The sequence below is a fragment of the Pantherophis guttatus genome, chromosome 1, assembly GCF_059756535.1.
Source record: "Pantherophis guttatus breed Tessera chromosome 1, ASM5975653v1, whole genome shotgun sequence".
Taxonomy (NCBI): Eukaryota; Metazoa; Chordata; class Lepidosauria; order Squamata; family Colubridae; genus Pantherophis; species Pantherophis guttatus.
This window is the reverse complement of record NC_142063.1, coordinates 308,631,329-308,657,367: the sequence shown is the minus strand read 5'-3', so window position 1 is coordinate 308,657,367 and position 26,039 is coordinate 308,631,329. Positions and strand designations below refer to the sequence as shown.

General features: G+C 38.9%; 2 protein-coding genes across 5 annotated transcripts; one reads left to right on the top strand and one right to left on the bottom strand.

Annotated features, from left to right (window-relative positions):
• Nucleotides 1–28: 28 nt before the first annotated feature.
• Nucleotides 29–18,997, top strand: GALM (galactose mutarotase). Its single transcript, XM_034427472.3, has 7 exons — nt 29–1,058; nt 6,120–6,274; nt 9,257–9,463; nt 10,444–10,525; nt 12,391–12,532; nt 14,825–14,999; nt 16,231–18,997. The coding sequence occupies exons 1-7, from the start codon at nt 869–871 to the stop codon at nt 16,306–16,308; spliced, it is 1,029 nt and encodes a 342-aa protein (XP_034283363.2). The 5' UTR covers nt 29–868; the 3' UTR covers nt 16,309–18,997.
• Nucleotides 18,998–19,547: 550 nt separating this feature from the next.
• On the bottom strand, nt 19,548–25,985 carry SRSF7 (serine and arginine rich splicing factor 7). Of its 4 annotated transcripts, none has more exons than XM_034427473.3 (9): nt 25,672–25,985; nt 24,848–25,028; nt 24,579–24,755; nt 23,660–23,734; nt 23,481–23,582; nt 22,317–22,370; nt 20,845–20,880; nt 20,181–20,222; nt 19,548–19,857 (listed from the first exon to the last, which is right to left on the bottom strand). In XM_034427473.3, the coding sequence occupies exons 1-9, from the start codon at nt 25,712–25,714 to the stop codon at nt 19,803–19,805; spliced, it is 765 nt and encodes a 254-aa protein (XP_034283364.1). In that variant the 5' UTR covers nt 25,715–25,985; the 3' UTR covers nt 19,548–19,802. The 4 variants fall into 4 exon arrangements, with proteins under 4 accessions (XP_034283364.1, XP_034283365.1, XP_034283366.1 ...); XM_034427474.3 differs by having other exon boundaries at nt 25,929–25,985; XM_034427475.3 differs by lacking the exon at nt 20,181–20,222.
• Between the last annotated feature and the right edge of the window lie 54 nt (nt 25,986–26,039).

Here is a 26,039-nt window from a genome sequence, read left to right as displayed (position 1 = left end):
GCTGATGGTCACATGTGCTTCCCAGGTCACATGTGGTGAGTTTCTGCTGCTATTGTGTAGAGGGCTAATCCTTGTTGGATCTTTGGCAATTCCTACTATGGCTCTGCCTGAAGGAGGTAGATCTTTGTTATGTAGAATAGACTGGCCCAGGCCTTAATGGCCCATTGACAAAGGATGGGGGCAGGAAGATGGGAGCTGCTTCAAAACATGCTTATCCCAGGGAAATATAATATTCTGCCTTTTTCATATTTCCCAAAATTTCACTCTTCCAGAAGAGGGGTGGGTGCTAACTTCCTACAGTTCTAAAGGCGAAAAACTATTTTGCTCTACTTTCAAAGTACCACTTTTTTCATCTGAATAGACCGGGCTTCAACGTAGCAATCCGAAAGAACTACGAGTTCCATCTTGCAATGCTTCAGTTTTTATCGCGACATTCTCTCGGTTTTTCCTCTCTCCACCTTGTCTGCAAATGCGTAGGTGGTAGTTTTCGAGTTCTATGTTTTGGATCGCAGACGTGTAGGAGGAGGGGGGGGTGAACGTTTTGCTGGAAACAAAAGGGACCGAGGAAACGGAGTGTTCGGATTGTTCTCTTCCTGTTTACTCTGGAGGAAGTCTCGGGGAATTAAGTGAATTTGCGCTAAATAACCGAGCGTGGAATTCTCCTTGGAACATAGTTTCGCAGCCTTCAGAAACTTGCTTCTGCATGCATCACAGTCGGCTGCAAGTCTAACAAAGCGAGTTTTCTTGCCTCTCCACATCAGCTGTTGGACAATTGATTGCGGACGGAATCCGTTTGCCCCACGTCCGCCTCATTTCCCCTTCCCGGGTCTGGCTGCTGACCGACGTCTAGCGCAAAGAGGAAGAAACGATGCTTGAGGTGAAGAAAGAAGCCTTTGGTGAATTGCCTCTTGGCGGAGGAACCGTGGAAAAATTCCTTCTCGCATCCGACACAGTCAAAGTGGAAATCATATCCTTAGGCTGCATAATCACTTCCTTGAAGACTAAAGACAGAGACGGAAAGTTTTCAGACATTGTTCTAGGCTTTGATCATTTGGAAGGTGGGTTTGGTTGAACTTTGTAAGATTATTACGAAAGGGGAATTCTAATCTGCTTTCAGTTACATCCTTAATGTGCTTTTTTGAGGTTCTCCCTAAACCAAGAGGAGGCCTAGCACACAAATTTTAGTTTCTGTAGAACCAGTGACCTGACACCTGATCTCCAAGAGAAAGTCCCATTTATCTGTAGAGGCATAGGTAGAATATGCAGCCTTGGGTTACTAGATACATATTGCAGTAGATGCAATCAAATATATTGTTATGCCTAGGAAGGGAATTCATAAAATGGAGTTAAGTGTGCCTGAATACTAGATATGAATCAAAGTTGAAAGAGGAATGAAAGAAGACAGGGAATCTTGGTCTTTTCAGGTACATTTCATTCCCATTGCATTTAAATCATTGAAGGTTTTTCACAAGTAGCTGCCTAATTGAGTTTGTTTTCATTTATGGAAGGAACCCAGCCCCCAAACTGCTTTTACCTCACAGATGAGTAATTCAAGCACTGCAGTTCTTGTTTTGAAATGTTTGACTTCACAGAATTAAGGAACATATTGCTGTGGTTTCTTTGTGCTTAGTTTCATAAGCATGTAGTAACATAATTGAGAAATAGAATGCTTCCCCTTACACAGCTCTCTCTTCTCTATTAAACTTCTCTATTAAGCCACATTCAGAAAACCAGCTTAAGTATTAATAGTAGATTAAGAATAGTAGAAGTGTGCCACTGCTTGAGGTCTCTCTGATATGCGTCACTCTTTAACAATTTTTGTGGGCTTCAGAGTAGTTGCCATATGGCACAGACTCCAACAGATAATTAAGACTGCAGAAGAATAATTCCAACCATAGAACACATGTATATTGCACAGGTCAGAAGGAGAGCTGAGAAAATACCTCCAGACTCCTCATATCTTGGACATAAACTGATTCAACTCCTTCTTTTGGGATGGTGCTACAGAGTATTGCAGGGCAAAACAAGTAGACACAGTGATATCTCAAAGGTGCTTTTTCAAAAGAGAATTGGACTTTCTTTGCTTTTAGTTGAAGACATATTGCTTCTCATCAGGGGTGGGTTCTACTTACTTTACTACCAGTTTGCAATGGGGCTGCGCATGTGCGCATGCGTGCTCTTCTGCACAAACGCAGAAGCTTCTGCGCATGTGCAGAAGCGTTTTGATGATGTCAGGGTCAGTGGGCAGAGCCTCCCGCCAGTTTTACTACTGGTTCTATAGAACCGGTGCGAACCGGAGGCGACCCACCACTGCTTCTCATCCAAGAAGCTTCTTCAGTTCCTTTTGAAAAAGCACCTTAGGGACCATCATGACCTGGATGACTGAGAATCTTCATAGACATTTAGACACAGGGACAGGTTTTTCCCTCAGACTATCTTTCTGCTGAATACCTAATTCTCACAGTGGTGTCTAATGTCTATGTGTATTTACCCAAGTAGTATGGCTGTAGCATTATTATTTATCCATTTTATTATCCTCCTTATTCCTCCCTCTTATTATTATTGTGATTACGATGGTCATTATTCTATTGCTTTGCATGTACACTGAGAGCTTCTGCACCTGAGACAAATTCCTAGAGTATCTAATCACACTTGGCCAAATAAAGTATTCAATTCAGTACGTGGTTTGAGGAAATTTATATGTGAAATCAAAGCCAGCCACTAGTTTTACATTTTGGTTCCTGCAAGTTTACAGTGGCAACTGCCCCAATTTCAAATAGTTGTGACAGGTAAACCTTGAAGTTTGGTTGAAGTCCCATCTACAACAGGTGGTAAGGCCGCAACATATATGATCACGTTTATTTACTACAAAGACTTAAGTATATGGGGAGAACAATCAGCATAAGAGCTGAGTTTTTCTAAGTCAACAACTTCGCTATGGATGAGTTCAGTTCATAAATTGGTACATTCCAGCTCTTTTAATTAACTAAACTATAGTAATTTTTACAAGAGTGTTTCCTTTTCACAGGAAGGTAAAAAGGCTGATATCTTTAGCAGATAGAACGCTGTTTCCCTTTGTATTCTAACTAACCTTCTAAGCTTGAAAATTAGAGAAGGAAATCAATTCAAAGGCTGCAGAAATATGACAGTCATGTCCAAACCAATTATTTCCAATTATATTGACTACAACCCCCATTGACCCCATCCACCCCAGTCAATTGCATTCACACTGTTTGGGTATCATGGAAATTATAGCCCAATACCCTTGGACAGCTGTGGTAATTCTGCCCAGTCTGGAAGTATATGGTTATCAATCAGCAGCTCCCATATTACGTGTTGGAGATGGGACTATTTCAGAGCCTAGTAAAAGCTGAAACATATATTGGCTAACTGCTGTTGGGGGCTTTAGTGACTAAGTCCATAAGAAGCTAAATACCAAGGTAATTTTTTTTGTGGACCATAAGGAATGAAACATTTATGATAATAAGCTTCACTAATCATATCTGATGGAAGTAGTTCATAAAAGAATATCCCAGAATCATGTAGTTAGCCTCTAACTTGCTTTAAAAGTTAGATTGTTTTTCTTGAACCAGATTAACATAACTACACTACTATAAACAGAATTGTATTTTGATAATCTTTCTTTTGCAATGATTGATAGCAACTGTGGTTTTCCATTGCAAGAGACACAGTTTCATTCTTTCACAATGATTAACAAATTATTGTGAAAGATTTGTCAAATTTGATGTCAAATTTGGGTGTCCTAGACTCACAGCTAAGATTAGAGCAACATCTGTCAGCTGTGGCTAGGGGGACGTTTGCACAGGTTTGCCTGGTGCACCAATTGCGACCCTACTTGGATCGGTAGGCTCTCCTCACGGTCACTCATGGCCTTGTCACCTCATGGTTAGATTATTGCAACCCGCTCTACACTTGAAAAGTGTTCGGAGACTACAGTTAGTCCAGAACGCAGCCACACGAGCTGTCATGGGTGCACCTAGGTACACCCACATTACACCAATTCTCCGCGAGCTGCACTGGCTCCCTATTGGTCTCCGGTCACAATTCAAGGTGTTGGTTATTACCTTTAAAGCCCTACATGGCTCAGGGCCAGGGTATCTTCGAGACCGCTTTCTACCTCATAACTCCCAATGACCGGTAAGATCCCACAGAGTTGGTCTCCTCCGGGTCCTGTCAGCTAAACAATGCTGGCTGGTGGGCCCGCGGGGGAGGGCCTTCTCTGTGGCTGCCCCAGCTCTCTGGAACCAGTTACCTCCTGAGGTCCAGATCATCCTTACCCTATTGGCCTTCCGAAAAGTGGTGAAGACGGCTTTTCCGGCTGGCCTGGGGCCGTTGATCTTGCTCTTGTGATCCGGCGAGATCCGGCCATGAATGGTGTGAATGAGTTTTAATGTTTTTAATGTTTTTAATTTTTAAATGTTTTTAATAATGATTTTAAATGCATTGTGAGCCGCCCTGAGTCTTTGGAGAGGGGCGACATACAAATTGAATGAATAAATAAATGAATAAATAAATAAATTTTTGTTCCTTAATATGTAAAAAGAAGAAATTCCACTGTTTATTACATTCCGAAGTGAGTTTAATGTAGAAAAAGTGCTCATTACTATTCTTAAAATTATCCTAACATTATTTATATTAATTATAAATAATTAATACATAAAAGGACATTTTGAAAGAGAAGATTTCAAATGCTTAAAGATAATGTTAACCTTGTAGAGAGGGTTTATTTTTATCATTTTTAGTTCTGTTTTGATATGGTTTCACAAAACAGCTTATCACAAAAAGATGGCATTATTATTGTTGTTGTTAATCTCCAATTTGATTCACAGTCTGGGACTGGTAAAAAGTTGTTGTTATCATCATCATCATCATCATCATCATCATCATCATCATCATCATCATCATGTCCCCTGACTCTTAACAATTTTGGGTTGAGGCCAGGCAACAATATTACAGAGAAGATGATAGATGGCATTTTTTAATCAATAGAACCCAGAGTGTGCCAACCCTGTTAGAGTAAAATGGCTGTGCAGACACTATGGGAGATGGGGCAGTCCCTCAAGTAACCGGGCCTCATGCTATCACCTTGCACCACACCTGGAAAAAAACTGGCAAGCAGTGCAGTTCATAAAGCAGAGATGTTACATGGGCATACCAAGGCATGCCCTTAACTCCCACACTGCTACATTCCAAACACACACAGTCCCCAGGCATTAGGACAAAACCTGAAGAGTTTACTTGGCCACCTGGGGTTGTAATATATAATTGGGCATCATCAACAGACAGATGATAACAAACCCCAAACCAGCAAATGTCTTCATCTACCAGTTTCAGGTATCTGTTGAAAAGGTGAGGAGACAGAATACAACCCTGTAGTATCCCACAAAGAAGGGGCCTATGGAGCGATCTCTCCCCTTCCCTGAACACCACTGGAATCAGTCTTGGAGAAAGGAAGAGAATCAACTAAAAAAAACCCTTCAAAGCAATCTTGTGTAAATGAAAATGTGCTTTTTGAAGAATTTATATATATTTTTTGTCATTTCATACGTTCATATACAGTATAGGACTGCCATTTGTCAAAAACACACTCTTCTATGTTTACCCCCCCCTTTTTTTTTTAAACGGGGGGGGGTGCTAAATTTAGCTGGAAAAGAATGAATGGCCCAAGTATGTGGATCTGAGCTCAACACTAAAATACACTACATTACCAGACAGCAGGTGTCTCAATCTTGACAGCCTTAAGCTGTATGGAGTTCAACTCCCAGAATTCCCTAGATAGAATACTGTCTAAAGAATTCTGGAAGTTGAAGTCCACATGGCTTAAAACTGCCAAGGTTGATAAACACTGCTAGTATATATACCAATAGATATTAACTTCAGTGTAGCAGGCTGTGCACAGAGCACTGGCACCTGCACTGAAAGAAACAGAGAAATCTTAATAAATGAGTCCCTTCTTTCATAAGATATTGCTCAATTAGAATTTATTGGGTCACACACAAAAGAAAGAATGCTCTCAGCAGTCTTTTAAATCTGACTAACTTTACACTAAATTCTAAAAGGTATATTATCCTGTTGGTCTTTTTTATTCTCTTTCTTAGGCTACCTCAGCAAGCACCCTTATTTTGGAGCTATCATTGGGCGGGTTGCTAACAGAATTGCCAAAGGGAAATTTACAGTGGAAGGACATGAATACCAACTGGCCATCAATGACGGCTCCAACAGTTTGCATGGAGGAGTCAAAGGGTTTGACAAGGTAGATCTGCTAGTGAACAGTTAATGATAAATTAGACAGATGATATTATTCTGGTTTTTTTCTCTTCATTGTGTGGAATAATCAAGCTGGATCTTACTTTGTTAGGTAATGGTGCCAGATACCAGTGTATACAGGCAACTCTAGCAATGCAAGTTCCTACAAATCTTTTAGATCAAAAGACATACAAAATTGACATGTAATCTAAACCCTTCCATGTCCAGGAAGGAAGTCTATGACGGCCAGGGGTTAAAGATCTAAGAGAAAGCAACTTCTCTCCCTTTATGTTTGAATAGCAAGGGAGCAAGTTCTAGAATCTTGCCAAGAGCAGTAGCTATTTGTGGGGTGAAATTTGTGGGGGTGGAATCCCAGTATCCCCCCATTTACTCCTATTCTACTCTTGTATTCTTTGGCCAGTTGCTTATCCCTTTCTTTTTGTTCCATAGTTCTTACGTTCATTGAGAAGTCTTTGATAACAGACTTTATGAAGGGCCTATTTATTTATTTCATTGATTTATCACATTTACACATCACCCATATCACCATAAGTGATTGGGTAGTTGAAAATCTAAGGAGATTTTCTTTTTTGAAAATCCTTAGGAGATGACGTCAACTAACTTCTCCTTGCATATGTTTATTAACATCCTCAAAAAAACCTTATAATAGATTAATTAGACAGGGACTTACCTTAGTGAAGCCATGTTGTGTATCCTTGAGCAAGGTCTGTGTCTTCAAATGCTTGGTAATTTTATCTAGCAATGTCCACTACTTCCCCCAGAATAGATCTTAAACTGACATGCCTGTAATTACCTTGATCATTCATCCAAAAATATAGAACAGGTTGCCTATATTACTTAGCAGATCCACAGTCTCAGCTTTAAGCAACTTAATAACCCTTGGATGAATGATAACATGGCCTGGTGAGTTGTTGATGTTCAATTTGTTAGTAAGATCTTCTTCTCTTGTCACCACTATATCATTCAGTTCATCTAGTATCCTTCCTGAGAACAGCTCAACTTCATTTGTATTTCTTTTGCCAGAGTTTATACTCATTTTTTTAATTAGGACAGGTCTTTCATTTCTTAAAGTGAAAGACCAGTTCTAATGAAGAAAAGTAAAGAAAGCTATGAAGCCCAAGAAAAAACTATTCTTAAATCATTTTTTTTCTTAGGCCTCATAACTTTATAGTGCTACTCAATCGTGCAGTCTCATTTTGGGGACATTTTCCTAAATTTATGAATACACTGGGCTTTCTCTTTGGGTTTGCTTTTTATCAGCCTTCTAAATTTTGAAGTCAAATATGATTGTGTTTTTAGGTTATTGCTTCTCTGAAGGTGAATTTTATTTTATTATGGTCATTTTCCAATATGTTTTGAATACATATATTTCTCTCATAACCCTATGTTCTAGGTTCAAAATCTTGAGCACTACTTAAGAATAGGTCTGTTATTGCCCCCCTCTCCCATTAGTTGTATGACCAACTGCTCTAGCTCATGTATTTTTTCTATATATTCTAATCACAGTATGCTTTATATCTAGTAAAATAACTGATACTGTTTTATTTTGTTTCTTACTAAAACATTGCTAACATTTTGAAAATCATTTACCTTTAGTTCTCCTGTTAATTCCTAGTTGAATCAAATGTTTGTAATATTTAAAAAATTGAGGCCACTATTGTATTATATTAAAACACATATTAATTAAAATACAGTAAACTATCTTTATCTTTTATAATTTAGTGCATTTAAAGGATATGCATTTCTCAATATGTTTGTAGACTTCTTTATGTTCTACCTTGGTTTAAAAGTTTATGTTTAGAAAATTGCCTTCTTCACCAACTGGATTTGTCCATTGGCTCAGAATCTTCGCTCTGATGGGAGAAGACTTCATTTATTAGATACTATTTCATTGGCTTGCAACTTGGGCGTCCTCCTGGACGCACGGCTGTCTTTAGAAGACCATTTGACGGCCGTGGCCAGGGGGGCTTTTTATCAGGTTCGCCTGATACGCCAGTTGCGCCCCTTTCTAGATCGGGACTCTCTACGCACAGTCACTCAGGCACTAGTCATTTCCCGCCTGGACTACTGCAACGCTCTCTACATGGGGCTCCCCCTGGGGTGCACCCGGAGGCTCCAGCTGGTCCAGAATGCGGCCGCGCGGGGGATTATGGGGGCGACGAGGCACTCCCATGTGACACCTCTCCTGCGCGAGCTGCACTGGCTCCCGGTAGTCTTCCGGGTGCGCTTCAAGGTGTTGGTGACCACCTTTAAAGCGCTCCATGGCTTAGGGCCGGGGTACTTACGAGACCGCCTACTGCCACCAATAGCCTCCCACCGGCCAGTACGCTCGCACAGAGTGGGCCTCCTCAGGGTGCCGTCCGCCAGACAATGTCGGCTGGCGACCCCCAGGGGGAGAGCCTTCTCTGTGACGGCGCCCACCCTCTGGAATAACCTTCCCCCGGAGTTACGTATAATAACAGACCTCCGGATTTTTCGTCGGGCCCTGAAAACTTATTTATTTCAACTAGCTGGGCTGGCTTGAGCTAAATTTTAAATTGGTTTTAAATTGGGTTGTTTTAATTTACGGCCAGAATATCTAATTATTTTAATACTGTTTTTTAAATTTTGTATGCTTTGTTTTTACTTAGGCTGTGCACCGCCCTGAGTCCTATTTGGAGAAGGGCGGTATAGAAATTTAAACAAATAAATAAATAAATAAATAAAATAAATTGTCTGAGAGTAAAAAACAATTGAGTATAAACCTCAGGACCTATATTTAGAATAAGTAATCTCTTTCAAGATCTTCACACAAGTGTCTGTACAGATACCACAGCTTTTCCCAGTGCGATGCCTTCAGTTATGTTAGGGCTATAATTTCTTGCTGATTGGAAATTCTAGAAGTCTGAACACATTTGGGCAGTATTTGAAAACTGGTCCAGTCGAAGTAGATTTATTTATTCTTTAAACTCATCAAATTGTATTTTAGGCTATCTGGTTGCCTGAAATCCTGCCAGATGGTGTCCGCTTTTTCAGAATAAGTCCAGATGGTGAAGAGGGATATCCTGGTGAGCTGAAAGTATGGATATCATATACACTCAAAGATGGGGAGTTAACAATTAATTACAGAGCTCAAACTAGTAAGACTACACCAGTCAATCTAACAAACCACGCTTACTTCAATCTTGGGGGTCAGGTAAGTGAGTTTCATAACCATTACTGATGTTGGCAAGAAAAGAGATAGATCCTACATTTCTTTTAACTGCTGAAGCCCTTTTCTATATAGTTATTTTTCATGTTTCTGCTGAAATCTACTACAGCAGGGGTGTCAATAAAACCCGATTGCATCGTGGACCATATTGTGATGTATCGGAATTATTTTTGCCCTTGCAGAGCCAGGGTAGGCGTGGCCTGAGCGGGCTGTATCTGGCCTGGGGCTGTATGTTTGACACCCTTGTACTACAGTAACCAAGGGGGTTGTAGCATTTTATTGATCTTAAAGCATGAGAATAGATCCTTTGGGGAATCTATTTTTTTGGGGGAAAACATCCCAAGTTGGACAAAATCCAACTTTTACATTTTCAATGTTACATTTTGGAACATTTTGAATTTGGCTGTGAAGCGAATTTGAAAACTATACATGTAGATTGTGTTAAAGATTGCAATGTGTACAAAAATATATTCAAAACTCTCCCGACGAATTCCCATTCAGATGAAAAAAGATGAAATTGCCAAAGGTAATTTGTTGTAATGACATAAATATGAATTATATTCTTTATAATACAAATGGTCCCCAATTGTGGCCATTCAGCAACCATTTGAAGTTATTCTGGTGCTGATGGAAGGGATTTATGGCTGGTCCCCCAAGTTTGATAGCGCTTTCTTATAAGTGGATTTTGGTAATGAAAGAAAAAGCTTGGGAAGCACTGTTGTAGGGGATGAAGAGTTACTAAATCTGTCCACTTCTGTGATGAAGGTTGGAAGTAAAATGTTTATTTTTCTTTATTCTTTTTTCCCTTTTTTCTATTTTTTAAAGTTTAGATTATATAGATTTTACCATTGTAACAAACTTCATAGTAAAAAATATATTAAAAAATGAGATCCATGTCAGAACAAAACCAATATATTATTATCTTTCTGTATCTAGTATTATAGTATTTTTTTTTCATGACTCAGGGTTCATCTAATATCTATGACCATGAATTTACCATAGAGGCAGATTGTTACTTGCCAGTGGATGAAACTCTGATTCCAACAGGTTGGTTAATCTGAGTGTCTTTGAAGGTGAAGCTGTATTCTAGGGAGAAAAATATTGGGCTTCTTTTAAATTTTAAGATCCTGTTTCCAAATTAACCAATTAACCAATATAACCAATTAACAGGTTATATATTGCACCAAACTGGAATTATAGGGGAATTATTGAGGTAATGACTATCAAATTTATCGCAACATTGCAGAAATTAGAACACATAGCCTGAGCCCATACTTTGTAATTTATATCCAGAGGTAAGGTTTGTTTGTTTGTTTATTAACTCTCTCACACACACACATTCTTTGCTGTGGATCTGCAGAACTAAGAATGCAGCCTTTGGTTCCCAGATGGGCAGATATTCAGTAGTTTTGCTTTTCAAAACAAATACCATAAACTGTTGTCACCTCTTACAGATTCTCAACTTGCCATTTCTATACCTTAATACTCAGAATGACTGTGCTGGTTGTCTCTGTTTCCCCACATAGTGTACATTAGGGAAACTAACTCCTTTGAAGCCAAATGAGGAGGATAATCTAACATAGGGCAGTGGTGGGATTCAAGTAATCTTAACAACTGGTTCTCTGCCCTAATGATTTCTTCCAACAACTAGTTTGCAAAATTGCTCAGAAAGTTAACAACCGGTTCTCCCGAAGTGGTGCAAACTGGCTGAATCTCACCACTGACATAGGAGTATCAGATTGGGAATGCTATGCTAGAAGTTCAGTTCATTATAAAAGGAAACATGACAATAGGTGCAATGGTGCTTTGAAAGAAGGCCACAATGGACAATATTGCTCTTAGAATCATACTGAACGTAGAAACTTGTATTATGCCTGTACAGATTATGGTATATCTATGCCAGTGAACAGGATTTGCAATGGGTCTCTAGGATCTCAGACCTATTTAAAATCTTTTAATTGGAAATAATGGCATTCCTGATTTTTTATTTGTACTCCACTCATGCCTTTGGAGTATATTGTTCTAAGGACCGAGGTTTAGGTGAATTTACAGTACCGACTCTCTTCAGATTTCAAAAGAGGTAGCTGTGCTGCGTATGGATCAGGACTTCCCATTCCTCTGACACAGGAATGGTTACCTTCTCTCATAACTAACATGACAAATGCACACAGGTCCTGATAATGTAGAAAGTTCTGTTTGCCAGCAAATTATTTTTTTCTATGTCTGGAGTAGGGATGACTGGCTATTACTTTAAGAATTGTGATGGATCAAGAAGGTAGGACACTTTGCACCAAGGGTTTTTTTAACTATATAAATCAGCTAGAAGAACTAATTGGCTCAAGGTAACTCCTGCCTGCTCTCAGCAATATTTATTTATATGCTGCCTTTATTACTTTTATAAATAACTCAATATACATGAAACTACTCTCTTAACCTATTTTCTCCACTACACCCTGTGAGGTAGGTGGGCTGAGAAAGAGTGCCTGGCCTAAAGTCACCCAACTGACTTTCAGAATAGAATCCTGGTTTCTAGGCTGCTGCCTTAACCACTAGACTAGACCAAACTGACTCTCTGAGGCTGGCAGAAATAAAGAGAACTGAAGATTGATTTCAAACTATTTTGGGAGTGGTTTAGGGTTTAGAGCTGGAGTGAATAAAAAACTGTGTGATGTGAAAGTACTTGCTGAAAATAATTTTTAGGAAGCTTTAAAACCACAGTGCATATTAGTGTATTTAGTGCAGGGATTATTGTCTTAACAATAGCAACTGTGAAAAGCCAACAGCCACTATATACAGTATTTATGTTTCATGTCCTTTCATGTTTTTATAATTATACACCTGAACATTTCAGGCTACATCAGTTCCTTCATATCCTCACTCCTCTTTTGACTTGTTCTCCTCTCGCCAATCAGGAAAGATCACACCAGTGCAGGATACTCCATTTGACCTGCGAAAGCCTAAAGAACTTGGGAGACATTTGCAGAAGTTTCAGCTGAATGGATTTGATCACAACTTTTGCTTGGTCCAGAGAAAAGAACCACATTTCTGTGCCAGGTAAACATTTGGTTTCATTCATTTATATGTGGTAGTTGTGGAAATTCCACTCTAACTTTGCTTTATGCTTTTCTTTTTTGATTGATTCAAATTATTAATATACTGTTTTTCATTAAAATACAGTATATACCTCGAAATGCCAATTTAAATTCATTAAAATTAGGGTCCCGACCTCCAAAGGAAAAAAAGGAAGACAATACAGCAAAACAGTCAAGAGGATTAATTTTACTGTCAGAAAGCTGACAAGGAGATTGGTTATCAGAGAAGTTAGAAGAATGTTTTTTTATCTGATAGAAGTCAATTTTGGAACATAATTTGTAATAAAAGGTATTTTCATATTTTAAATGTCATGGAGGTTCATCAAAGATGTTCTTTGAGCTTCATTGAGATCTACGCCTTTCTTTCGAATTTATTGTTAAGGCCAGTGTAATGACAGGGAAACGTAAAACTACCATTGGAAATCATAACCTTAAGTTTCCTTTTCCACATTTTTATACTTACCTTACTTTTTATCTGCCTTTCATTCTTCATAAGAATATAGCAGCACAGAAAATAATAGTTAACAAGCAACATCAAAAACTTCAGCTGAGCAAAATCATAAATCCTATATTTGCTATCATCACTACTATGACTTTATGTGATAAAATGAGTCATCTGAACCAGATCTTAAATTTATTAAAAGCTGAGTCTGACATTATTCTGGTCCACATTGAAATTATCATCACAGCGATAGTTCTGTCATATTACAACATAATTTGCTTCTGTTGGTTGGACAGAGAATGCTGTAAATGTACTGTAGCATAGCTACATAGAAAGCTGCACTGCTTATTTCAAGGGGGAAATGTTGGTGCATGTAGGTTGCATGTGGATCCAGCCTGAATTCCTTAAACCAAAGGCACTTTTCCTGCTGTTGACCAGCAGCCACCACATGAACCTCAGGAAAAGATGGCACTGTTTTAAGGAGAGTGCCAAGAAGTGCTATGCAAGGCTTTTATACTTTGAGGCACTTCCCCCCACCCTTTACATACAAAACACAACACAGTTCTACTGAGTAATCTGCTTCAATTCCCTTTAGAATGTGGATTTTTTTAAATCAAAGATTGGAAGGGGGGAAACAGGTAGTGTTTATTTTTATTAATACTGTTCTTTTGATCACAATGATTTCGAATGTGTTAAAGCACTTTTAAAGTGATTCAGGATTTTGCTCGTATTTTCACAAAACTAAGGATTATGTAAATAAGGCTCTCAACTGATATTGAGAGATTAATACTCATTTGATTCTGTTGTGTATGACGAGATTCATATCTACTTTATAATGGCAACTTTGGCCTGTCTGTATTATTTAAATAGAACATAAAAATCATAGGCTGGAAGGGTCTTCAGAGGTCTTCTAGTCCAACTCCCTGCTGAAGGGAGCAGCCTTTTTTCATCAGTCAAATGTTTGTCCAGTCTGTTTTTGAAAACCTCCAATGTTGGAGCACCCACAGCTCCAAGAAGCAAGCTATTCCACTGATTATTTGTTTGGACTGTCAGAAAATTTCTTTCTTCTAGTATCTCTCTTTAACAAGCTTCCACTCATTACTTCTTGTCTGCTCTCTGGTGTTTTGGAGAGTAAGTCAATCCCCTTTTCTCTGTGACAGCTTCTGAAGTACTGGTAGATAAGTTATGTCCCTGCTAATCCTTCTCTTTGATAAGACTAGACATGCCTAGCTCCCTCAACCGTTCATTGTACTATTTAGCCTCAAGGCTCTTTATCGTCTTTGTTGCTCTTCTCTGTACACTTTCCAGGATCTCAGCATCTTTTTTGTATTGTGGTGACCAAAACTTTACAAAGTATTCCAAGTATGGTATCACCAGTGCAATATAAAGCGGTAGCATCAAATCATTTATTTAAAATGAAGAGATACAGCTGTATTTTTCAAGAAAATAATTTAATTCGTAAATACTTTATGATCTCTTAAAATTATGTAAAATAGTAATATGTTTGTGGCAACAAATCCAAGATTGCAATCATATATCCACTTACCTGAAAATAAGGTTCACATATTATATTTTAAAGGGTGACTTCTTTTTATTTACTGTAAATTACCACATCTTTCTCTAAAGCTCAAATGGCATGTGTGGATGAGTGAACTCATTTTATCCCCCCAAAAACCCTGTGAAGTAAGTTAGACTAAGGCAGTTAACATTTAAATTTAAAAAGTTTAACATTTCATCAAAAGACAAAAATGGAGTTTCTGCAAGGAGTATATGTAAAAGATCGTTTAGTAACCATCTACTGTCTTTTTTCAGAGCTTATCATCCTCCTAGTGGCCGAATGATAGAAGTTTATACAACTCAACCTGGTGTTCAATTTTATACAGGGAATTTCCTGGATGGGACTCTAAAGGGTAAAGAGGGCCATGTGTACTTCAAGCATTCTGGTTTCTGCCTTGAAACACAAAACTGGCCAAATGCCATGAATCAGGTACATTTTCTTAGATGTTAGAAGACTCTACATAATAGTCTTGGACCCGAATACATTGAAGCCTTTGTCATTGGGGTATAATGGGTTGAGCTATAGATTAAATGATTATTGTTCCGTTTGGAGTTGAAGAGAAATCTTACATTGTCATACAATAGAATTATCTTTATATGCTGCTCCTCCCCCCAATTTTAAATTGCATTCAAAAAGCGATCCCTCCAGTTGAAATCTGATATGATCTTCAAAGGAGAATCATGTGATTTCTCTATATCTTGACTAGCTCTTAATGCCAACAAATTTGACTACCAGATAGTAAACTAGATAGCCATCAAGCAGTTATCTATTAAATGTGTCCATTTAAGCCAATCTTTCCATACAATTCATTTTTGTTATATAAAATGTAAAAAAACCAGTTTTGAAAAAGATCACAAATATTCCAATCATTTGGGAAACAGTTTCCATTCCAGAAAAGAATATAAAGATTGGAAAAACTTCTGAACTCTGTTCAAAGTATTCTGAAGCTGTTTTTAAATACAATTGAGTACAAGTGGTGAAATCTAAAATTTGTTACTACCATTTCTGTGGGCATGGCTTGGTGGTGGTGGTGGGTAATGTGACTGGGTGGGCGTGGCCAATTTTTTTTTTACTTTTAAAACCATTTTTTCCTACAACCTCTTCGGCGAAGAGGTTGTAAAAAAATGCTTTCAAAAGGCTGATGATCCCAGCTGAGTTGCCTGATCAGCCGAGGCTTTTTTTCTTTTAAATGCCTCTGACGATCAGGCAACTCAGCTTGGATCATCAGAGGCATTTAAAAGAAAAAAAGCCTCTGCCGATCAGGCAACTCAGCTGGGATCGTCAGAGGCTTTTAAAAGCATTTTTTCTACAACCTCTTCAGAAGAGGTTGTAGAAAAAATGCTTTTAAAAGCCTCTGACGATCCCAGCTGAGTTGCCTGATCGGCAGAGGCTTTTTTTTTTTTTTACTTTTAAAAGTATTTTTTCTACACCCTCTTCGGCCGAAAAAATGCTTTTAAAAGTAAAAAAAAAAAAAAGCCTCTGATGATTGTGCGGCTTAGCTGGGCATGGGGAGGGTGGTTTGCAGGGATTTTTGCTACCGGTTCTGTGAACCCCCCGCCTCCATCACTACCGGATTGGGCGATCTGGTCCAAACCAGGAGCATTTCACCCCTGGAGTACAAGTATGGTTCTTCTACCTAAAGTCTTTTTTTTCTTTATAGCCTACTTTTCCAGATGTCCTGCTGTACCCAGGAGATGAATACAATACCACAACATGTTTCAAGTTCTCTGTATCTTAAATGAAATCTTGCTACAAGTTAATTTTGCAAAATTATTTTAACTGATTTAAGCAAATTCTGATTATCCGAATTATAGCACAAATTTCATCCAAGCCATTAAAAAAGTAGTATTTGGATAAGTCCCCTTTTAATAGTAGAAAAGTAGTAAAATTTAAGTTCACTCAACAAATTGAATATTATCATCTCTATCTGCAGTTTACCACCTTTTGTAGCCAAAATTGTGGAAACCTTTTGGAAAAAGTGTATTTTTGAGGTTTGATGGCTAACATTTTTTTTCAGTTTCAAGATAATCATATTCCACTGCTGGAATGGCCTGGGAATAGCCCAGACCTTAACCCAATTGAAAATCTATGGAGCCGACTAAAGAAACTTGTTATTCAGAAGCAACCCAGCAATAAAACCCAGTTAATAGAAGCAATCATTCAATCTTGGTTTCACATTATAACAGCTGCAGAACTAAAAGACTTGGTTCACTCCATAGGAAGATGTTGTAAGGCCATAATTCATGATAAAGGTTACCCAACTAAGTATTAACTGATGTGTTAATTTTTGTATATCTTGTTTTTTCTATGTTTCACTTTTCTTTTTTATACTGTAACTGCTATTCTTATAGCAAATCCTTCATAAAAGTTATTGCGTTACATTCTTGATTAAATTATCTTTCCATTGATATATAATTTTATGGTACTACTCCAAAAAAAAGTGATGTTATTAGCTAGTTTTAGAAAATATTTTCCAAAAGGTTTCCACAATTTTGGCCACTACTGTAAATAGAAAGTGAAGTCCTAATTTAAAATCGTGAAGACTTTCATTAAGGTGGTCTGTGGCAGTGTTCCTTGACAATTCAGGTATTACTGAGACATAATAATCTGATCGTAGATATTTGGCAATGCAGTTTCCACTATTCCAGAATCTAAAATTCCAAATATGGAATACTAATGTTGAGCACACTGGATAGTTCAAATGGTTAACATTGTGTCATCACCTCTTTAATTCAACCATTTTCTGGTGCCATACAGACTCAGGAAGAGGCAGAGCCAAAGATATAATGTAAATATACTGATAGTTCTGAATGGTTGCATATCCTTAATGCATTGCTAGATTTCAGTTAGGTGTATGTAAATCAGCTCAAAACAACTCAATACTATATACACAATTTGCTTGCCATTTAACAGCTTAGAACTGTTTTCCACACGATCTACTCTGGTGTAATTAGGAACTGATATTGTAATGGCATCGTATCTATCTCACCAATTTATTTTTTTCTTTAGGATAATTAAAAGAATAATTCTCAGTATGTGGCTTAATTTTCTAATTGTAAACAGAATAGAGTTCATATGGTGAATAGATATGCTGCAACATTACCTAGCATGCTTAAAGGGCTTGAGACAGATTTCTCATTAGAACCAGATTTGCAGTGAATGAATCCATTATAAAATAAAGCACATCAAATTCCAGCCCTCAATTTTATGATTAGGCCAGACCACTTCCACAGTAATCTCTAATCTTTAGGTGGTATTTCATAGATGGCATAACCCCAGAAATAAGGGTTCAATATAAAGGCTGAGGAGAGAATCTACTACTTAAATCAGTCTCAGTGCCAATCTTAAAATTGATTGAAGCCAATCCCACCTTTCCCAAATATAGTAAATTGGCCCTTTAAATTGAATGTGTTCATTTTGGCATACAATACTGAGGTCCAGATTTATCAACAGTGAGACCCCCCATGGATTTTGTATCAGAAAGGGTGAGCCAGACCTCTCCAACTTCAAGTGATTTATGAACCAACTCGCTTTTCAAGCTTGGTTTGCAGAACCCTTTCACATTAAAAAAAAAAACAGCTTGATAGATGTGGCAATATATATTCTATCACTATATGAGATCCTAGATTAAGTCTGCAGTTAATGGCAGTTTTTAAGGAATGAAGCTAAAATAGTCTCTACAATTAACCAAAGAAATGAATTTGTGTCAAAGTAGCTATTGAAGCTTTATTTCAATAAAAGTTTGTTCTCAACACAGAAGGATACTTCACCTTTTATAATTTATTCAGTTTATAGGAATACAGTGGCCAATAGGAAGGACTATAAAAAATGGCAAGGAAATGCAATCAGACAACTGGGGAAATACTGTAGCCATGCTAAGCATTAAACTATACAGCATCCCTTAAAAAGCACTGCAACTTATTTATTGCAAATTCCTGCCTTTTCTGTAGAATCCCTGCAATCCTAAAAATGTATGAAGTGTAGCTAAAGTCATGTGTCTTTTTGTAGAAATACTTGAATCAAAGTGTTGACATGGGGGATATGCAGCATTTTGCTTTTGAAGTCCAAAAGTTGCTTTGAGATATGTTGCTCCTTAAAGCTGATACAAGCAAGCTGGGGAAACAGTATAGCTGTACTGAGATATTGCAGTGTTACTTGTTCTTAAATTTCATCCACCAATAGAAAATGATGTTTAGTAGTCTGGTATTATTCTTCATATAAGAGGTTAAGTGTGTGGTACAGTGTGTGTAAGACTAGGATCAACCCCAAATTTAAGTTTTCCCTTAGCCATGCAATCTCACTGAGTGATTTTGGATCTTATTCCATTTATTTTACAAGATTAATCTAGGGATGGGAGGCAACAACTTCATACTGAATTTCATGAGAAAAAAGGATACAAAGAAAATAAAATGTGGAATAATACTTAAGCCTGTGTTTTTTTTCCCCTATAAAAGCAGTGTTTAACTGCTTTAATAAATTCCTTGTAATTTTGACAGATAGCAGGAAAAATTCTCAGTGAATTCAGTACAAGGGACTAGATCTAATGTAACACTCTTAAAATTTTGGAGAACAATAATACTGCTCTTGCCCAAATCTCAACATACCTTATCTGACTAGAGGACAAGTACCTAATCACTTTGTTAAATAATTCCAAATTGGAGCCAAGTTGCCATCTAAATTTATCTTGGACTTGTCTTTAAATACTTAACTCTGCCTGGAATAAGACACAATAGTATCCTGCAGTTATGAATTAACAGATCAAATCAATCTATATTACAAAATCAGACAAGCAGCTTCCTTGCTACACCATTTCAAGTCATTAGGATTGTGCCTAACCACATAAGTCTACTGCAGGCAGCTTAGTAGTAACAAGTTAATATATCCTTGCACAGCATTTGGATACAACACTAAGGTATCTGTTTGGAGTTTGCTTTCAACATGCACTTGAAATATTAACAGAAGCAAATAACATTATAGCAAAGTTAGAAACACATTTTATTTCAAGTGCCCATAAAAAGACACAGTTGAGATCATAGGATGTTGTTACATACAAGAAATTGTGCACTATAGTCTACTGTAGCAGCTTTTACAGCTTTTACTAAAAGATCCAGATCCTTGCTGCATTAACCCTAGAAAAGATTTTCTTCAGCGAACTAAATCCTTATATTTCTCAATAAAGAAATCCCTTAACATTACGTAAACAATATTTTTCCTAACACGTTCTTTGCCATTCTAATCCAATCTTTCAGGACTGATACTTCTTCGAGGGCTTCCCGATGGTGAACGGCTGGAAGTAAAAAAACAAAAACAAAAAGGGTGGGGGCAAGGAGAAACCAAGTCACAAGAAGTTAATTTAATAAAAAGTTTGACTAGATTAATGGATTAGTGTTATAATTAGGCCCATTACTACATCTAGGGCAATAATAAATTTAATCCTAATGCTTAAATTATTTGGGTTATTCTTGTGAAAGAACATGTTAGAAATCAAGTGGAAACCATGTAAATTTTTAATGTGAAGTATGAAAGCAAAATTTCTACATTTCATGCACCCCCTTTCCCACAAGAAAGTATTGCCAAGCTTTCAAAGCGTTCAAGAAGCAGCATACTTACCGTGAATTAATGGAGAATGGATATAAATGGCTCATATCAAAACTGAAAAAGCAAGACTGAAGATTAAATCAAGTAATATGCTCTTAAATACATTTCTAAATTGGTTTAAACATCTAGATTTATTTTGCTTGGATAAGTAACTGTCATTCAAAGCATAGATTTGATTATTCTGCACTACAGCAGACTTTCCCCCAAAGTTTATTCAGGGCCAGTTATAACTCTATACCTTCTCAGTCTGACTATGAGCCATTTAAGTTTATTGTCCATTAAAACAATCAAGATGTGCTCAATGATTTAAGATATGTAAGAACTTCCTATTTTGGAGTGAGGCTCTGAATATTAATTCACACTAGTAAAACTTGCAAAATTTTACTGTTATGTATCCATAACTTTTTTTTTTTTTTTTTAAACATCAGGAGTATCAAACACGGCCCACGGGCCAGGTACAGCTCGCGCAGGCCATGCCCAACCCGGCCCCACAAGGGCAAAAACAAACCTGATACATCACGCGATGTGATCAGGTTTAACACCCGAGTTAGTTGAAGAACCTCACAATATAATATTCTGTATTCTCCACAGATCTATGCAGAGACCATTACTATAAATTACTTTTTCTTAGTTAACTGTAACAATATAAATAATTCAACCTATAGACTCAACTTACCTTCTCTTTAAAGATGGTGATCGTGATTTAGAGCGGCTGTTGAAATATCAATTAATTTTGATTAACATTTAACATACTCATTTACTTTAGTCATGAGTCTTATTTTACAAAATGCAGGTGTGATCTGACGGTAAACATTTTGCAACAGTTTCTATATCAAATATTCAAAACCAAAATTTTTGGAACTCCACAAATACAAAGTTCATAATACTGTTTTCATTCTATAAATTGTGTGCATGTGCTTATACAAAAAGCGCCATTCCCCCCTCCCCCCAAATATGGCAAAATAAACGTTATTTCTAATTAAGCTAAACCGGGTGCCTGCAACCTGCGGCTCTGGAGCCGCATGCGGCTCTTTGGCCCCTTTGCTGTGGCTCCCTGCCAAACCAGATCCCACCACTGGCTGGCCCCACCCTACCCCTTTGCCCTCCCCTCCCAGTCACTCCTTGCCTGAGAAGATAAGGGCAACAGTGGCGGCTGGAGACTCGCTCCATATACCAGAGTGGAAGTGAAGCAGCCCTGTACTTGCCTCTTCTTTCAGCCCTTGTTGGCGCTGCGCGGACCTCAGTTGCTCAGGGAGACACACGGCTTTCTCTCTGCCCTGAGACACTGGCCTGGCCTGGCTGCAGCCAATGCTCTGCATTGTAATGGGCTCCAGGAAGAACGGGATGCCGTCTCCCCCATTGTGAAGCGCACTAAATTTAAATGTGCTGCACAAAGCAGGAGCAATGAGGTAATGGAGGTGGTGAGGGCACCGGCGTCAGCGGCAGCTGGGCCAGTGTCTCAGGTCGGAGAGAAAGTCACGTGTCTCCCCGAGTGACCTCAGCACCAATAAGGGCCAGAAGAAGAGGCAAGTACAGGGCTGCTTCACTCCCGCTCTGGAATATGGAGCAAGCCTCCATCCGCCACCGTCGCCCTTACCTTCTCAGGTGACAAGTGACTGAGAGGGGAGGGCAAGGCCAGCCAGTGGTGGGTCAGCCGGCAGGAAGCCACAACAGGGGGAACGAAAGAGCTTCATTTATCTGGGAACCTGAAGTGACTCGATTTAAATAATACAGTAAAAAGCACTCAAAGAAGAACCTCATCAGCCCCCCCCCCAAAAAAACCCATCAACCCTTGCCTGTTTTTGGAAATGGTTCAAGAGGGAACACACACACACACAAGGGGGGGGGAAGGAAGGGGAGGGAGAGGGATGAGTGGGAGAGACCCGTTTCCCACATAAAACACCAGGAGCCACAAAACCTGGGTAGGTGTGGCACCTACATGACTGGGTGGGTGACGTCGAGTTGACCATGCTTACCCAGATTTTGTGGCTCCAGGTGTTTTCTGTGGGAAACAGGTCCAAATGGCTTTTTGAGTGTTTAAGATTGCAGACCCCTGAGCTAAACTTTCTAGCAGTGGTTTAGGATTAGTTACCCAGAGCAAATTTAACTTTTAATTGTTGCTTTGAATGTCCACAAATGGAAGTTTACCTGCTTCTGGGCCGTGAAATGGACCTTGACCTCGACCTGGATCTTGATCGAGACCTGGATAAAAAAAAAAAAATCCAATACTAGAGTGTTCCAGTTCCTGAATAGTCACATAGGCCAAAAATGTGATTATTCCAGATTACTACTTGGGTAAATAGAAATATGGCATTAAAGTAAGATTCTAGACAGGCAGCTATAATATGCAGGCAACCATTTTCCAGGGGTTCCTTTTAGTTTAAAACAGAAGAAAACTGCAAATTTTAAAACTCCAAATCTATAGAACTCTGTATATGGTGGTTTTTCCCCACAAGCAGTCACTTGGCAAAAAAAAAAAAAAAAAAAAGGATTTGATTCTCCTCACTCTGTCACAACAGATCTCACTGGGTGAGTCTAGTTGCAAGGCTTCATGTGGCTTGTTTTCTTGAAAGTGACAGCTTCAACTGGTGATGGAATTTTTCTACTAATGCTCATTTTTATGCTCCATTATCTTTCATTGTATCAGTGGAGAGGCTTCTTATTCACACCACTGGATGCTAGTGCTGCCTGCACCTATTGATGGTGAGTGATCTCTCAATGTGGCAATGGATGCTACTGATCTCCAGAGTACCTGGCAACTCGCTCTCATCATAAGCAATCTGAGGAATACAGTATAGTTCAGTAAACTAAGAGCACTCAAAGCAAGAAAGCCAGCATGAGCTACATAAAGTGAGCATTCTTAATCACCAACCAAACTACTCCAAAAGCAAGCCATCACTTGGCTGAGCCAGAGATTCATAATAAAACTGCACAACTAACTTAACCCTTAACAAATGCATAAGATGCAAAAAGATCATCCACTACAGGTAGTCCTCAATCTATGATCACAATTGAACCCAAACGTTCTGACCCCAGGACACTGCATTGAGTCAGTTACCAAGAACCCAAATTTTGATCACGTGACCATGGGAGTGCTACAATGGTCATTAAGTGGGAAAAAGGGTCATAATTCCCCTTTTTTCTGTGCTATTGTAACTTCAGTCACTAAATGAATGGTTGGAAGTTGAGGACTCCCTGTACAATACACCTAAAATTCACAATACTGGCAGCTGTTAACCTGATTTGCACACAAAGCATTCGAAAACCAAGAGCTGCCTATTTTACAATCATTATAAATATTAGCCAAATTACCTTGATCTCTTTAAAGAACCTGAACGGGATCTACGTGGCGATATAGATCTGGATCTACGAGGAGACAGAGATCTAGATCTGCGAGCTGAGATAGATCTGGATCTAAATGGAAATAGACTTACAGTTATATTATTCTTTGCCTACTAAAGCTAGAATGTTCCACGTATGTAAATGCTTACCTCCTGCCACGACTTCGGCTGCGTGAGCGAGAATATCTTCTTCCTCTGGACCTTGAATGAGACCGAGACCGTGACCTAGTTTCACAGTTAGACGAAAAAATTAGATTACATATTCAACAATTAGCATCTGAGCCCTCGCTGAAGCCAAAACATCAGCTATCTAAAAATTAGTGTCCGTCAGTTGAAAAATTCAGGGCCTATTTCTCGAATATTTTTACTACCTAATAAAGATGTTAAAAGGTATAACATTTAGAATTACATAATAATATAAAACACTATAATGTGTATTTAAAATAAACCTTGCAAGTTTGCAGGTCGACCCTCTTTGGCCCAAGGTCTAGCAGATCTAGACGATCTAGAAGTATCTATAGCCGATCGCTGCATCTAGGTGTTCTCTTCAATCTAACGACGATCAAACTGACAGCCAAATGAGCCAGGTGAGGCTTGATTGACGCAAGAAGATTTTTCTAGTTGGGAATGTGGTCAATCTGGTGTTCCTCTTTTTAAACCGGAGGGGGGCCCAATTGAAAGCCAAATTTACTGTTACGGCGATGACCGTCTCAATTTTTCTGCCCTTTAAAGAATAAGGTGAAGCTAGGTGTAGATGACTCGAGGGGATCTGGCCTCTTATGCTGATCACCTCAAGGTCTAGGAGGATCTTAATTGTCGGATTTGCAAGGCGCCTCAGCATGAAATCTTAAGGCTCGTGACATTCTGAATCAAGGCGACTGACTCAAACGAAGAAACCTGAAAGGTTTTGACCAGGTTGATTATTAACATATTAACATTTTAATACAAAATATAAACAAATGTAACATACCCACATAATTAAAACTTTTTAAAAAATTGTGCTTTATTTTACTTTACTAATCAAAACTACATACAACTTTAAAACGAAATTACTCGTATCTATACATACCTGCTCCTTCTCCGACGACTATAACGATGACAATCATAAGCATAATGACCTTTTTCGCCACACTCATAACATCTATCATTAGGATCAAATGGTCGTCGTGCTGGAGGTCTATCATAGCGAGACCTACGAGGCATACCAGTTGATAACTCCACTCTAACCCTGGAACCACAGATCACCCTAACAACAGCAAAACATTTCAGTCAACATACTAATCCCGCTACAAAAATGGACGTTATTTCACCAGTAACAAAATCTGTATTCCTACTTACTTTCCATCTAGACCACGAACAGCATCTTCAGCATCCCTTGGGTCTTCAAATTCAACAAATGCAAATCCCGGAGGGTTTCGTGCAATCCACACAGTACGTAAGGGGCCATAGTAGCTAAAAGCCCTTTCAAGTTCTCCTTTACCAGCACCTGTTCCTAAGTTGCCAACGTACACTTTTGTTTCTGCAAAAATAGAAAACAGTAATTTCCAAAAGTTTTAAGTCATCACAAGATCAGTTCAAGTAGAAAAAAACATGCTTAATGGAGCATAAGTTCCACTATAGTCGAGGACCCTTCTTTTTTTGCAAGAAGTCTTCCAGATGATAACCAAGTTATCTATTTGTTTCTTAGCATATTGGACACAGTAGAGTGGTGGTTTCTTTTTTTTAGCTTTCGTGATCACCTCTGTGCTATCAACGCTGCTATTTTACAGCACTTTATTCGCCGTGCATTGGCGTTGTTTCCACAAAAAAGCAGAAGTAGCTGTCCTCCGCTCACACACGGCGCTCCAGCCAACCACTCCACCCACTCGGGCCCGGGAAGCCGCTGAATCACAAGGCCAAGCAGGCATAGCGGCACTCATGCTCCATTGCGCGCCTGCGCATTAGGCCACCACCGCTTCCTGGCGGCGGACACACACGCGGCTGCTCCGTTGCAAGCTCGCCCGATGCCGCCGTTTCCCCCACCGTCTTCCTGCCCCGCCGATCACGGGCGCCGCCATCTTTAGCACCGCCTCCATTTTACCCGTAGACCGGTAGTAGCAGTAACAAAACAAAAAAAAAAAGGGAGAAAAAAAAATCAATGAAATCATGAAGTGCCTACTCGCCTCCACTAAAATGTTCAAGCAAACCAGCAGCGTCTTTGCGCATTTAAGTTTAGCAATTTCAACTCGAAGGAAGTTCGCCTCGGTACATCCAGCGACTATAACATGTGCAAAATGGCGTCGGGTCATTTCCTAACGGGCCTTAACGTTAGGATCGATACAGCTTGGTGTCGTCCAAAAAGTGAAACTACACCGCGTGATACGGAGAATAGACACAGACGACACCTTCTTCGCACCCCGCCTGAACTCGCATCACTTACCTCCGGCATAACGGCTGTAGCGCGACATCCTCTCGCGAACGAAAAAAAAACAACTGTCGCTGAGCGCATGCGGGTTGCAGTCCTTATATAGATTGCGCCGTTATTGCGCAG